This window comes from Camellia sinensis, chromosome 11 (assembly GCF_055761805.1).
Source record: "Camellia sinensis isolate YWXY chromosome 11, ASM5576180v1, whole genome shotgun sequence".
Taxonomy (NCBI): Eukaryota; Viridiplantae; Streptophyta; class Magnoliopsida; order Ericales; family Theaceae; genus Camellia; species Camellia sinensis.
Genome location: NC_138971.1, coordinates 117,681,065 through 117,697,563, shown reverse-complemented (window position 1 = coordinate 117,697,563; position 16,499 = coordinate 117,681,065). Strand labels below are relative to the sequence as shown.

The 16,499-nt window shown below is 38.0% G+C and overlaps 1 protein-coding gene across 1 annotated transcript; it reads right to left on the bottom strand.

The window, feature by feature from the left end:
* Positions 1–2,819: 2,819 nt before the first annotated feature.
* On the bottom strand, positions 2,820–4,616 carry LOC145802577 (disease resistance RPP13-like protein 4). Its single transcript, XM_082895313.1, has one exon. The coding sequence runs from the start codon at positions 4,614–4,616 to the stop codon at positions 2,820–2,822; it is 1,797 nt and encodes a 598-aa protein (XP_082751439.1).
* Between the last annotated feature and the right edge of the window lie 11,883 nt (positions 4,617–16,499).

Genomic DNA, 16,499 nt, shown 5'->3' with positions numbered 1-16,499 from the left:
CTTGCATTTATATTGTTCGGATGCCATCTTCATCCTAGCTTTTTTTTCTCCGTGATAGCTGGGAGAAATGAATGAAAAATAGCATCTTAGCTACCGTTATAGCAGACATGGTTATTTTATTAGTCAATCTTTGTAAACATGGATATTGATTTTTGTTTTCAATTGGAAAATTTTCAGGTTTTTAAGGTTTGAAAGGGTTGTGCAGGTCCATTGACGAGTCTTTTATTTTAATTTTTTGCCTTGACATCTTCAAATCATTGTTTGGGGAGCTTGAATCTGATTTATTAAGCTAGAATCAGATTTTTTGTTGGGGTTAGAATTGTTAGAAAATTTTACTGAAAATATTTACTACATTATATATGTTAAAATTTTACACAAAGGGAGTTTATACTTTTGTGGTAATCAGCTTCAGTTTTTTTTTGTATTACATTTCACATTGACATATTTCTTTTGGTTGGAATATCGGTTTTTAAATGATTTTGACGAAGCCTAAAGGATTATTGGAACTGGCATAAGTGATTTGAAGTTCATATATTGCAAGACAACTATCTCTCTTAGCTTTTTCTATTTTTTTTTTTAAAACTATTATTATTATGGCCATGCTTCAGTAGAAACTTTTGGCCTTGCTCAGGGAAAGGAAAAAGTTGTAATTTTATTAATTAAATTACCCTCATTTGTTCTTTGTGAAGACCCAAGCGATTTTGTCGTGGAAAATATATTTATTGGGCTTCAATGAAATATGAATATGTTAGAAATTTTAGAGATGTAAATAAGGTAGGAATTGTACTAATAAATTCCACGGATGAAAATGTATGGAATAATGGAAGTCTTTTACTGATGTAACGATTTAAAAACAACGCGTAAAAGAATTAAAAAAAATTCTTTTTATGTAGAAAAATGATTTCATTTATAAAATACAGACAAAATCAGAATGGACACAAGAAACAACCTAAATTAGAACCTCTTCCATTCAAAGTGACCATAGATGGGCAATTTCATTTCCTAGCATTTTGTCATGAATACAAGCAGATTTAAAACTCCCATCCACTCTTTAATATCAGATCAGCAATGATATTCCTAATAGATGAGAAATTTTCTTTATTACAACTAATATGTATGGTTAAAAGAAACTACTCTCAGCTTGTATGATTCCCAATAGATTTAGAAATTTTCTTCATTAAAACAAATCTGTTTGGTTAAAAGTAAATACCTCAGCCTGTATGCTTTCCAATAGATGATAAATTTTCTTCATTAAAACAAATTTGTTTGGTTAAAAGTAAATATTCCTTAGCCTGTATGCAACAAATTCAAGCCATTGGCAAAAGACACAACTTTGAACGCCCTAACTACTTTAATGTTGTCCACAACAGATTCATTTGCAATTCTCTCACTGCTTGATGCCATTTCTCATGAAATCTCTCAAAATGATACCAATACCTATCACTCCCATCTTTTAAATTTTTATATATATTCCTTTTAAATAGTTCACTAAATTCCATCACATTCACATAATAAAAATGTTAATGTGTAAAGTAATTGAAATATTGAATATAACTTAATGCGAGAAAAATGAAGGGCAATGGAAAATTAAAACTCAGCATTATTTATTACAAAGTTAAAGACGTGTAATAAATTATACATTTAGATAAAAATTTAAATTTAAAAAAAAAAAAAAAAACTCATTTGAAATCAAGAATTCTTCAAAGCTGATAAAATATCTTTCATTGTAACTTATAGGAAAGTAGGTCGATGGTTTAGATTAAAAACAAATCAAAAAATTAGAATTTAAATGGATAAAATTAAAAATTAAAGCTTTTTTTTTTTTTTTAACAAAATTCAATCTCTGATTTTTTTTTTTTTTCCCCTTAGAAAAAATTACCAATAAAGACATGCTCTGCCTTACCCAAATGCAACTTTATTGAAAACTTGCAAAGAAGCCTTGATGAATGACCTTCAAGACATATACATTTGATTCAATAAATAAATACGTACAACTAGTTTTTCATGAGAGAGGAAAATTACTATATACTATCTTTGGCCCCGTTTGTTTTCAGTGATAGAAAGGAGGGAATTGATAGTGAGAGGATTAATAGTGAGGAGATTGATAGTGAGGGGATTAGTAAAACGGTGGTGTTAGAGACCACTAATTTAGTGGCTCTAAACCCACCACTAATGAGGTGGCAAAGCAAAAAAAAAAAAAAAAAAAAAAAAAAACTGTGGCTGTGGGGGGACCCACTGCCACATCACTAGTGGTAGCTCTAATTAGAGCTCCCACTCATTTTCAGTAGTAAAATTGTGTTTGTTTTGTTAGTGAGGGGATTGATAGTGAGGGGATTGTTAAATTATTTTTATATAAAATAAATATAAAATAATAAAACAAATAAAATTATGATTTTTACTTAACAAAAAATACAAAAATATTAAACATTAATGTTAACTAGAAAAGCCCAACAAGTTAAAAATAAATAAAAATAAATAAAATTGAGTTGACCGGTTGACCGGCCGGACTTCTGAGCGGACATCCGGAAACACCCAATCTGAACGGGCTAGTTTGCTAATACCATCTTTCACCCCGAATTTCTAATACCCTCGCCCAAGGCCCATCCCAGTCCGAACGGACTAACAATCCGGAGGCCACAACACAAAACAAATATGAGCTATATATATTGTTCATCCATCACAGGCCACTCCGGACTGTGATGCGCCTAAACAAACTGGGCCTTTGAAGACATTAATTTGCTAGCCTAGAAGTAGAAAGGGAAGATAATAGAATGGGGTTTCCTATCCTCTCTCAGTAGCTTCTTCCAGCACATTTGTCATCAATGGCATTCTTTCCTCATCCAAACACCATTTTGATCACATGGGAAGGAATTGAGGCCGGGACATTCTACTTTCTCCAAGTAAATCAAATTGGGAAATAACATCATAATGTCTTTCCAAGGCATCTCTAAGTTACTCAAGTACTTCAATTGTAACATTTGAACTGTGGTAGCTACTATTTTGTCCAGATTACACAATAGCCCTCCTCTGATGTAAAGTTTCTTCAAGTTGTCCAAATTGTTAGACCGCAACCAATCGGGTGTATCTATCTCAGGAAAACCCTCAAGCTCTAGTTTTTGCAACGATGAAGGAAGTTTCAATAAGAGAGGAAGTTTTGGATCACGCTGCTCAATGAATGATCTTGTCAGCGTTGTCTGCTTGGAAAATAGTTGTGCTTGCTTAGGTGAATCATCAGTTTTACCTCGTAAAATGCATCCTGACCAAGATATTTTCAACTTCTCTAAATGGTATAATCTTTGTAAATAAAGAAGCTGCAGATCTGTTGGAAATTCTTTCATACTTACGGATATGCTCAATTTTCGTAGATTTGACAATTTTGTCAAATTATTGATAGTACATGACTTTTCATCATTGGAATCTCTAATAATAAATCCCTTAAGGACTTCAAGATTAGATAGTGCACCAAGCCCCTTGGGCATGTGATCTAAAAGGTAACACCCAGATATATCCAAGTGTGTCAAATTTTCAAGCAAGCCAATCCAATCTGGAACCACCTCAAGGTTGTGACACGATTTGAGATCTAGAGTTTTAAGACTAGTCAGTTGTGAAATGAATTGAGGAAGCTCTGTAATCAATGAAATTCCTCGAAGGCTAAGAACCCTCAATTGTTTCATATTCTTGAGAAAATTGAGAATTTTAATGTCTGAGACTTCAATGTGATGCGTGACCGAATTCTGCCACCTTCCCAAGTAAACAACTTTCAAATCGGTGCACCTTTTGAAAATAATTTCATGTCTTCCATCAATAATAGCCGCATCAACGTTGACGATGCTGCCGTACCAAAAGGTGAGGCCTCGATACGTCAAATCACCAAACCGATCAACTGTTGGTTCAGTGGTTAAAACACAACGAATGGCAGGGGGCATCCTGTAGCTATCCACAATCGATCCACAATTTTTGTAGATAGGCTCGATGAAGCCCTTTGCAGTAAGCCCGTTCAAGATACCGTTGGCATGACGCTCTGCTGCTTCTGCTTCGAATGGGATGCACCCGCTAATCCACCAGTAAATCACAAACCTTTTCTTCATGGTAGCCATTTCTGGGAAAATCAAGAAAAAATCCAAAATTTTTTTTTGTCCCCAGTCGAGGCTATGGAAAGATACCTGGATATCTGCAAGTGCAGAGGTGCTGTGCAAATAACCGGACTTGTTTACATCGACTTGGTAGTTGCTGCTGCTACCGTTAATGGATCCATCAGACCATGGTTTCCGATGTGGTTTTGAATCATCATCATAATGGATTTTAAGCTTGGAGGGAATCTGGGATTTCAACTTCTTGACAGACATTTTCAGTTGGTCAAGTTCGTTAATATCACTCCCTCCTTCTCTTGTTTTGATCTCCTCAAATTTCTCACAAGCCTGGTTGATTTGCACATTCATACGATCTACAAACTTCTGAATCTGTGTCATGGTCTCTTTCATGAAATTAAGATCTCGACCAATCATGTTAGTGAGATCATGATCTGCAACTTGGTAGTCGTCGTTGTTGTTTGGGGCGGTGGTAGCTTTGTGGTGGTGGTTGTTAAGTGGATTTGGTTGGGAGATACTACTGTCCATGGCTTTGAAAGGAACTATTACCAAAACAGGGTCGTGTTGGAGTCTTGAGAGAGAGAGAGAGGACAGGTTTTTTCTTTGATGGTCTGGTCTGGTTTCAAAGAGAAAAATGGATCATGAGAGAGAGTGAACTCGTTTTTTCTTTGATGGTCTGGGCTGGGTTTCAAAGAGAGAGATGGATCATGAGAGAGACGAAACGCTGTGACACCATAAGAGAGAGAGAGAGAGAGAGAGAGACGTAGTGTGTCTCGGCTGATTTCCCTATCACATTTGCAAAATTTTATTCCCACTTTCTATTTTTATTCTTATAAAAACGACTTTAGCAATATCGTTTTTCAGAAAACGAGTTTTGAAAAGCTGTATCTTGTGTTTAAAATAAAAAAAAAAATTTGAAGATAGAAAATAGGCTTTGAAAAAGTCAAGTTTTAATTAATTTTGAATTAATTACAAATGGTTTTGATTTACACTAAATTTCTTTTTTAATTTATATTTTTAACCTAACTACTTTTTGACCAAAAATATTTTTAATACAAAAACGATTTTAGAAAAATTGTTTTATATTTGTTTTCCATGTGGGAAGGTTGTTGGACTTGGGAACCAAAAGATAAGAGAGAGAGAGAGCAACAATTCTAATACATTCAAAGATGAGTTTCAAAAATATTTTTAATAAAAAACAACTTTAGAAAAATCATTTTATATTTGTTTTTCCATGTGAAGGTTGTTGAGAGCAACAATTCCAATGCATTCAAAAGATGAGTTTTTTAAAAAAATTATAACATAGACAAAGCATGAGTTATATAATACTCCAATAAATCTCTTCAAGATTCCACATTCAATTACTTATTATGCCCCTGTTTGGCATGAGTTAAATAGAGATTTTTTGGTTAAAATATTCACAAAAAGATAAAATAAATTTTTTAGTTCAATAAGACAAAGGGACTGTTTGGGAAGTGGGATTTTTGCTTAATTTAGGCTAAAATTCACAAAAAAGACAAACTAGACTAAAATAGTTAATAAGATAAAATGTCACATCAAACCTATAACCATTTAATTTTATCTCACAAACAACACATCCAAGCACAAAAAAATCCAACCATCTTCCCAAACACAAAAATTTTAACCTACTAAAATAGTTAAAAACTAAAATAACCTACTAAAATAGTCAAAAACTAAAATAGCCTACTAAAATAGCAACTTCCCAAACACTCGCAAAATGTTATATCCAAATCATAATTATTTTTTTTTTTTAACAAAAGTCTCATAAACGAGACTTTTTAACCACAGGCTAAAATAGTCAAAAAGTCAACCCACATCCCAAACAAACCCTATATAAAACATATATTGTGAAGGTTTGGGAAATTGTTATTTTAATAGGCTATTTTAATTTTTGCCTACTTTAGTAAATTAAAATTTTTGTGCTTAGAAAGATAATTAGAATTTTTTATAATTGGATGTGATACTTGTATTTTCAAATTAAAGGTTAATTTAATTTATGTTTTCAACATAAATATTTTTTGACCAAAAATACTTTTAATACAAAAACGATTTTATAAAAGCGTTTTATAACCAAACACACCACTCAAAATTACTCAAAACTCAATTCAAAATTTAAAACCAAACTCATTTCAAAATTCTATTTTTAAAAAATATATTTTTTTTGTTTATTAAAATTATTTTTAGAATCATGATTTGAGTGTAGAGTCGTGTTTTGAGTCATTAGGTTTGAAAAGAGAAAATTTATTTGGTTATGAGTTTTGAAAAGAGTTTTGAGTTGTATTTTGAGTTTTGAGTTGTTTTTTAAAATTTTTTGGTCAACCAGCCAGACGTCGTCCGGGGGGACATTTGGGGGGATGACTGGACAAACATGTTTTCAAATGTGGATGTGGAATCAATGTTTGAAAATTGTTACCAAACACAACACTCAAACCTATATGTAGAAAAAGAAATATTATAAAATATTTTATGAAATTTTTTTATTAGTATGAGGTGTTTTGTTATATGTGTAATCTAACGATAGAGAATCTTTCATGATCTTCTTCACAATATTTTTTTCATGATCCCTAACATTACTTGGTGGATTTTCTTACAGTTCCATTTTGGTTTATAGAGTTTATTATGAGTTTTATTTTAATAATTTGAATTATTTATTTTATAATTTTTTTTGTGTATATTATTTATAAAAAAATTAAATTGATTTAATAATTATAATATTTTTTATTTTATCTTACTTTTCTAAAAAAATAAATAGTATATTTTAATAAAAATATTTGTTTAATTTTTTGAAAACAAAAGTAATAAAATAAAAATGTTATGATTATTAGTTCAACTTAATTTTTTTGTATAAATAATATACATTAAAGACCCTACAAAATAAATAATTCGGATCATTGAAATGAAACTTGTAATAGATTCCACGACGAAGCTCAACCCCCCTTTAAACAATGTGAAGAAAGTTTTACTTTGCTCCCAAACTATCACTTAAAATCAATTCAACATCCATTCTTTTGATTATATGAATATTACACATAAACCATTCAATTTTGAATCAATTTCACCCCGCTGTCAACTGTTGTCTATGATCATATAGAATTTGCTGACTCGGCATCATGTTTTCATTTAAAATTTCATTTTATCTTCCAAATTATCTATAAAATATTAATTAGACCCTCAAATTTCATTTTGTCCAGGGGTCTAATTGTTATTTTAGAAATAGTTTGGAAGGTAAAATGAAATTTGAGGGTCATATCAACAACTTCTGTTTAATTATAGATGACGATTGATGGTGAGAATAAAATTAAATACTTCAAATTTTAAATGATGAATACATTGATCTATATATACAAAAAAATAAAATAAAATTTAAAAGAGGAAATTTGTAAGAACTTCCTCTTACAATAGAAAGCTTTTGGGGAGGTTCAAATAACCTCAAGTTTGGCTTAACTTGCTAGTAAAATCTCTTAATAATTTAAATTTTTACATAAATAACTAGTTAATAAGTTAATATGTTATTAGAGCAGATAATGAATTTTATGAGGATTAGCGGTTAGCACACGCGATATGTGTGCAATTTAAATAAGTAAAAAAAATAATATAATTAACATCATAATATGTATTGCTTAAGTGGTGTGCACTCCTCCATATAATGGGAGGAAAATAATGAGAGAGAAGTGGTTTGGGTCTAGTTATAGTAGTAGAAAAATAGACCTAAGGTCAAGTAAAATAATAGGCCCAAAACCCCCCAAAGGTAGGGCCCATTCAAACCCCAAAATTCTGGAAAAAAACACACAGGGGTCGACCCTTCAGGCAGAGGTGTCGACCCTTCAGGTAGAAAAGACAATCTGGTAGCAAGCAAGGGGTCGACCCTTAGACATGAAGGGTCGACACTAATTTCCAACAACTAACACACAGATTCTGCAATATATAAGGGTCAACCCTTCCCAGACTGGTGTCGACACTTGTAGACAGCAACAAGAGGCAGGTATCGACACCACCAAGGCTGGTGTCGGACCTAAATTCCCGCAACACTTCCAGAAACTTCACCAACAGGTAAGGGTCGACCCTCAACAAGGCTGGTGTCGACTCTAGAATAGAATTTCTAAGTTCCCAAAAAATTTTCAACATAAACAAGTGTGAACGAACAATCCCAACCCGTTCAAATCAATTTGTACTCCTCCAAAACCAAGATACAGCAACACCAAAGATTTCCAAAATAAAATAAAGGATTCAAATACACTTCCCAAAAGCTTTGAAGGACACAAGTGCTACATGACCAGTCTTAAGACTTGGGCACTTTCCTTCCATTGTGCTTTCAACCAGCATTTGTTGCCTACTGTTGTAGCATATAGTATTCTTATTCGTGGTTACTGCAAGGTTAAAAGAAAACCAAACATAAATATGCATATATATAGATAAAAAAATACAGATACCGAGTACATACAAACATACACCCAAAGGGTTAATGATTTTTGGAGATGGAGATAAAACCATGGACTTCTTTTTTCTTTTTCTTTTTTTCTTTTTGTGTATACAGAGACGACCACCGTCAGAAACTTCCCATCTCTGTGAGGAAGGCTCATTTTCATTATCTAGGTTTCAATCTCTCAAGATTTTCTTTTCCTTTTCTTCACTCTCATTTGTTTATGGGCTCTGTGTTGATGAGATATTGGGGGGAAAATCGGTATGGGGTTGTAATGACAGTTTAGGTGGGTGTATAATATTTTGGATGAGAGATAGTTTTGATATTATATACGGATCCTTAAAATTTTTATCAATGTTTAAATTTTGTAAGTAGGGATTCAAAAAAATAGAGGTCCTTAGAAAAAAAGTGAAGACTATTAGTGCCACCCATTTTCATCACTAAGGTCTATATTGAAAAACAATTAAGGGTAATTCTATTTGCACACCACCACAATCTCTCTCAATATACACCATCACTATAGTTTTTATTACATTTTTGTCCCTTAATCAAATTACCATTTTAGACAATCTTAATCTCTCAATACACTCTCCCCGTACCCCACCATCACCATGGGTGACTGACTCTCTCTTTCGTTGTCTAATTCCTACCTCCGATCGTCATTGCCAGCCACTACCACCACAACCCTTCCCAATCACCATTGAAGCCACTAACGACTTTTCACCACCGCAAACAACCCCGCTCTTGTTATCTCGAACAACTTTGCCCTCGCCTCAGCCATCGCGAGCCAGCTCCCCATTTTTATCATCGCAATGCAGTCCCATACTTTTCTCTACTGTAGAGAGAAAGAAAGAAAACTCAAAGGTTTTCAGATCTCGATGATGAAAAGAATAAGAAAAATAAGGGGTAGGGGTCACAGGGATGGGAGAAGGGTGGTAGAGGGACGACACGACTAGGTAAGTGCTGGTTGCGGCAAGAGAAGAGGGAGGTTACGACGGGAGGAAATTGATGTTGTGGAGTAGGCATTAATCGGAAGGAAGAAAGTAGTAACTGATGGCCGACAATGAATTAGCTAGAGTTAGGGTTTGCTAGAGAATGGGATAATTTGGTATTATTTGAAAAATAATGGTGTATATAGAGACAACATTAAAACTTAGGCGAAGTATACTAATAGTCCCTATAGTTTATGGCTCTTGTCACTTTGGTAAGAGTGGGGGTCAATTAGGTTTTTACAATTAAAATTAATAATACCCTAATAAAAATTATGACTAGCACAATAGATAAATATAATTAATGAAATAAAAATAATTAAAAAAAGTGTCTTAACAACTATGTCAGTTAATGATTTTAGCACAGTAAAAATTTGAAATATAGCTATGGCAATTTAAAATAAAATAAAGAGATAAGGGAGAGAGAAGCAAACAAATTTATAGTGGTTCGGCTTCAACTCGGCCTATGTCCACTCATCAAGCTTCACTTGAGATTTTTCACTATCTTCTAGCTTCACAGGGGTGCTAGCAAGCTCTTTACAAATGGAGCAATCTTCTATGGATTTTACACAGACTTCACAAGCCCAAACCCTTGCAAATCTTAGGTGATTCACAATCACTCTCAAGATTTTCAAGAACACAGTGTTTGCAACACTTTTACAAGATGAAATTATATTTTTGTTTTCAAAGAAAGTTTACAATAAATATCTCTCAAAGATAGATATATAAAATAAAGCTTTGATTTTTCTGTAAATCTCACATAGGAAAGATGGGCTTAAAGCTATAAGGCTCAGTGTATAATTTTTTAGAATAGATGTGAGTGATTATAGATCAAAGAATATTTTCAGGTTTTTTGTAACTTGTTTACATTAGAGGCTTTGGTATATATAATGAAAATTATAGCCGTTGTATTCATTTGGATTTATAGCCGTCTGTGGAGAAGTGGTTTGGAAATACTCTTCAGATCTTGGGAGACGCTAGTGATCCTCAGCTAGTCACCTGAAAAGATACAAACACTCCGGTCGGGGGTGCCGAAATTAGCACTCCGACGGACAAGTCAGTTCAGACACTCAGGATAGCTTGTTTACTAAGTTAAGTGAAGTGATTCTTACATACATTTCTCAATCTATTGGACCTGTATTTATACCTGTTCCTTTTGATCCTCAGGGCCAGGGCCTACTTTTTAATCATTGTCCTTTCTCTTATTCGGCTCTAAGGATCTACACTTATTCGACACATATATTATATTCGGTTTCCCATTCTCGTAGGATACAGCCGATTAATATCAGTCTTCTAAGGTACGTACCTTCTGATTTTGCCATTATTCGGCTCCCACAATTGCCCCCTGAACTTCCCATTGACGGTAGTTAATCTGCGTGTTTGGTCTTGAATTGGAAAAGTCAAAATAGGTCAGGTGGCTTAGCGTACCCCAATACAGATGTCAGAATGCGCACACCTTTTCGGTCATTATTACACTTTCCCGCCTCATTCGTGCGTCTCGCATTTATTGCGATTTGAAATTTTAGTCCTTTCGAGTGTACATTTCGTCGAGTATTCGAGACTCTTGGACCGCCAGCGAGTATCCCTTCTCTGACTCGCATTTTCTACAACTCTTCTCCATCTACCCTCGTCCCCCTTGCTCCTCGTAAGTCTTCTTCTCTTTTCTTTGTAATCCTACTTTCTGTTTGTTATTTTAATTTTGGCGAACCCTTGATTCCCTACCAAAATGGCTAAACACTTGAAAGACCTCCTTTCTGAGGGTCGTGTTTCCGAATTCCAGCGACACTTTTCCATCCCCGACGATGTTCATCTGTCTCTAGTGACGGACAATACTCTGGATATGGAGAGAGAGGATCGAAATTCAATCATCTTTCCTCTCCTATCCATTTCAGAGGGCGGCGGTCCGTTTTCCCTTACATCCATTCCTTAGGGCCGTCCTCCGCCATTGGGGTCTGATTCCTTCTCAGCCCAACGTGAACTTTTTCGAATCGTAATGGGAATCGTTGAGTTGAACCAGCGTCTCAGGATCGATCTTAGCATTCCGACCATTTGGCATTGCTATGCTTTAGCCAAATCTTCTGGTCGGCTTGGGCAGTACTTTCTTAGTGCCAAGGATACTGACCATCATTTGATAACCATGCTTGCCAGTTCTGGTAAGCATGTGGACGACGTAATGGTCAATGTCTGAGGGAATTGGGAATTTGGCGAAGGCGAGGGTCGCCTAGACCCTATTCCCAAACGGAGGGGTGAACCAGGTTGCCGTGTGTCTCCTTGCATTTATTGAACTTTTCTTTCACTCGGCCTTCTCTCCATGTTTAACCCTTTGTCTTTGTAGGCAGTAAATTGAAGAAGATTCTGGTTTCTACTGACGACGCAGTCCTTGCGCAGATTGCGACTGCACTCGGATACTTCGGCCGTCCAAACGTACAGAAGCAAGGGAGAGCAGCCCACATACTTCTTCGATACGAGCCTACTTATACTACTTTTTTGGCTGCTGACAACATTCCGATACCATCCGGCGATCAACACCTTGCGGCTCTTATCTTCCCTAGCTTCAGGAGCCTTAGGCAAGTTGGTCTCGAAGCTTCTGATTCGGAGTAAGACATGGAGCCAGTGGTAGAGGTAGTCGCCGAACTAGCCAGAGAGTTCACTGAGGAGGCCGAAGAGGTTGACGAGGCCCTAAACTCAGCGTTTGAGGTAGCCAGACTTAGTCAGCCTATCTCGCCGTCCACTTCGGGTCGGGCGGAGTTTTCTTCTGGAGATATTTTTGGAAGTTTGGGAGACTTACCCGATGATTTTTTTGAAGGTATGGCTGGGGAAAACCTCACGTAGATGGCTCGAAAGAAAAATGCCGAGCGAATGGCCGCCCGTTCTAGACCTGCCTTGATTAAGTCTTTCGAATTCGTTATTGAAGGGCCGACTCAGATTGTTGCGGCCGAAACGGCGAAAGAGGTTGAACAACCGGTCATTGAAGAACGATTGATTCCGGAAGAGCGGGGCAAGAAGCGTAGCGCCGAGGGATGGGCCGGTTCGGAAGATAGTCCTGCTGACAAAAGGCCTCGCTTAGAAGAGTCGGACGTGGTTGTTCCTTTCATTGTTCAGCCAAAGATTAGAGACATGCCGATTTCCTCTGACGCATCTATCATTACCGACCCAGCGGTAGCTTTGAGCCTGGCGGCTTCAGTCTCCTTACCAGCTGATAAGGCATCCTTTCATGCCGTGCCGGATTTGGTGGCCGTAGCGCTATCTGCGCAGTTGGCCTTTTTGGTAGGTGAACTTGACTTGTTTTGATTTTGGTTGCCTATGGCATCTAACGATCCCAACTCGTTTTGCAGACGGTCGGTAGGATCGCCGACTTGGGCCGTCGCCTACACGATGCCCTTAAGAGGATTGACCGTTTGCAGTTAGAAGTGGGCGATCAAAAGAGCAGGGTCGAGTTTGAGATGATGAGAGCCGCAATGGAGACTGCGCGAGCCGAAGTCGAAGTAGAAAGGGCTCAGACTACCGATTATCTCCGTTCTGATGTTGAAGATAGGGCGAACGCGAGCAAAGAATCGCTTAGGCTAGCCGAGGAGGCGCTTGACAAGGTAGAGACTGAGTTAGCAGAGTTGAAGGCGGCTAAGGAAAAGGCAGAATCTGAGGCTTCTACCGCATTCGAAGCAGGAAAAGGCGCCGCCCTCGAGGAATACGTAGATGAAGTCCCCAAGTTTGAGAATCGGGGATTCAAACATGGGTGGCTTAAGGCCCTTGATGTCGCTGGGGTTACATTGGCCTTGCCAATTCCTTATGAGCAAGTGGACGTTGAGCCACTTGAGTCTGACCCCAAGGATTGATCTAGGAGTCATTCAAATTTTATGAAATGCTTTCCCTTTTGATGTATGTTTTTGTTTTAAGGACTTTTGTTGGTTCTGAGTAGTTTTCATGTATAAATTGATTACTGTCTGCGCTCAATTTATTAATGAAAATTACCTTGTCGTTTCACTACTACTTATGCGTAGTTTGTGATGTTATGTTGGTGAAGAATTTTTGCCTTTCACTACTTTAGATAAAATGATTACACTGTTGAGCTTTCTACGATTGAATATCTTGGCAATATTGACTTAACATTCGTATGCCGAATAGTTCGTGGGTATTACGCTGGTGATGTGATTCATGGGCCGGCTGGGGCACTTAATCCGAATAGATTGATTAATCTGTCCTTGCCCCAGGCAGTGCATGATCATTTGGGCGCCGGATGAGACGAACTCAGGAGTTTTGAAGTCGATTCATAGGCCGGCTGGATCACTTAAGTCGAATATATTCAATCACTTAAGCCGAATATATTGATAAATCTATCTGCCCTTGCCCCAGGCGGTGCATGATCACTCAGGAGTTTTGAAGTCGATTCATGGGCCGGCTGGATCACTTAAGCCGAATATATTCGATCACTTAAGCCGAATATATTGATAAATCTATCTGCCCTTGCCCCAGGCGGTGCATGATCACTCAGGAGTTTTGAAGTCGATTCATGGACCGGCTGGATCACACTCAGGAGTTTTGAAGTCAATTCATGGGCCGGCTGGATCACTTAAGCCGAATATATTCGATCACTTAAGCTGAATATATTGATAAATCTATCTGCCCTGGCCCCAGGCGGTGCATGATCACTCAGGAATTTTGAAGTCGATTCATAGGCCGGCTGGATCACTTAAGCCAAATATATTCGATCACTTAAGCCGAATATATTGATAAATCTATCTGCCCTTGCCCCAGGCGGTGCATGATCACTCAGGAGTTTTGAAGTCAATTCATGGGCCGGCTGGAGCACTTGAGCTGAATATATTGATAAATCTATCTGCCCTTGCCCTAGGCGGGTCGATCCAGTCGGCGCCGGGTGATTGAGATTTTCACAATTAATGAGATTGCCTCGAGAGTGCTGCTTCTGTAAAGGATAAATGATTGAAGGTACAACTTTTATGAGCACAGTAAGCAACTGACTCCAGCTTTTGAAGGTATCGTGTGAATGTCGAACAGACTCTTCTTTAACAGCAGAGGGGAAGTGAAGACGCTAGCTGAGCTGGGTGGAGACATGAATCGAGGTGGTGACCCTTCGCGCATAGGAAGTAGGAGTTCTAGGGATCGAGAGAGGCGTCAGTCTCCTTGACGTCGAAGCAGGTTGCCCAGGCGAGACAAGCAGTCGTAGGGCAGATCTCCTCAACCTCAAGTCGAGAGGGGATCTGACGTGAATCCGTGCCCATTAAGCTTTGCGGTATTTGTGGGGAATAGACCCATGACAAAGGCGAACTCGATCGTTCGAGACCCAAATGTAGCGGTCGAGTTTGCTCGACAAATTTTTCCTCCTGAGGTTCAGCAATCGATGGTAGGTCGACAGGACTACGAAGTATTTCATGAAGGCATTCACGGGGCGGTGAAGGGGCTTTACACTGCCTATGAAATCGGCATGCAGCTACGCGCTGCCCGCTGAGAAATGGAGAAGAAGGAGGAACATATTCGAAGTTTGGAGGCTCGCGCGGAGGCAGCTGAGCGCGAGTTAAGGAAGACCAAGGTGGCTCAGGCACCACCCACCGGGCAGGGAAACCCAATCGTGGAAGAAAGGGTTACAAGTCGGCTCATCAGCACCGCGCTCGCCGATCATGAGACGGCGAGTATGTTCGCAATAGAGACCGCGAAGGAGAGGGCCTATGAAAAAGGTTTTCATGAAGGCCGAAAAGTTAGAATCGAAAAGACCAAGGAAAAACTTGCCGAAGAAGTTTGCCGATGTGAAAATCGTGGATTTAGGCATGGTTTGATCAAGGCATCTCAAGCTGCGGAAACTCTTCGAGCGTCGGGCATTGATTCGGCATCGCCACTTTACCACAGTAAACATTTTCCGTTTTTCGCTTTTGAAGTCGAGAAGAGTGAGAATGAGGGTGACGCCGTATAAATATACCTATTGTAAGGTTGAAACGCAGATCACGTTCAAAACTATGTAATTTATTGTTTGTTTGATTGAATAGAAACGTTCTATTATAAATATTTCGTTGCAGTTCGTATTCGGCATGTACGTGTTTCGTTTTATTGTATACATGTTTGAATGAATGTATAAACGTTGATCGGTCCGAGTATCTGTTAAGTGTCCAGTGATATGCCGGTTTATTCCTGAATGAGGCCATTGTAACTTGAGGAAGCCGAAAACCAGTGAGTAGAGTGGCTGCGGCAAATTTGACTCGGCTCAGGGCCTAGATTTTTGGCCAGTGCCGAATGAATAACTAGGCCGTGGCGAATGTCAACCGACGTTTGTCTCACGGAGTTTAGCGTTAATGAAATCGCCTCGGGATTAGGGCCTCGAGATCGCTGCCAGTATTGAAAATAAAAGGAGTGGGTGCTTCGCGCAGATAAACAATCACTTATTATGTGAGGTGAGATAAGTGGGGATGTTAGTTAGAGAGGCTTGGAGTTCAGCCGAGCTTGGTGTTGTAATGGAGTGCGGCAGAGGACCCATCCGTATGGGAGGTAGGGCGTCCAAAAGTTGGCATGAGTCTTCAAGTCGTCGAAGCAGATCACCCCGAAAGGAAAGGCAACGACCGTTGGGTTTATCCTTCCTTGTCCTGGATCTTTGCCTTGACATTGTCAATGGTATCAGGGGAAGTTTGGCAATGCGCAAGTCATGGGCTTGGGCACAGTTGGCTCAAGGCATTGCAAACCGTGGAGGACTTCCGGGTGACGGGAGTTGATTCGGCGCTGCCGCTTTACCAATGCGTCTTTTCCCCTTTTTAGCTTTTGAGGTTCAAAATGGGTATTGTAATGCTCAAATGCGGGTTGCGTTTATGTACCAACTGCTTGATCAAATAAAATTTTTATTTCAAACATTTGCGTCTTATTTTGAATTTTTTATATGCTTAGTTAAGCACCTTATTTCAGATGTTGGCGTGTTTTGTTTTGTTTTGTTTTGTTCGTGCCGAAGGGTACTCCGAATACGGAGACTTAATCGGCCCTAAGGTG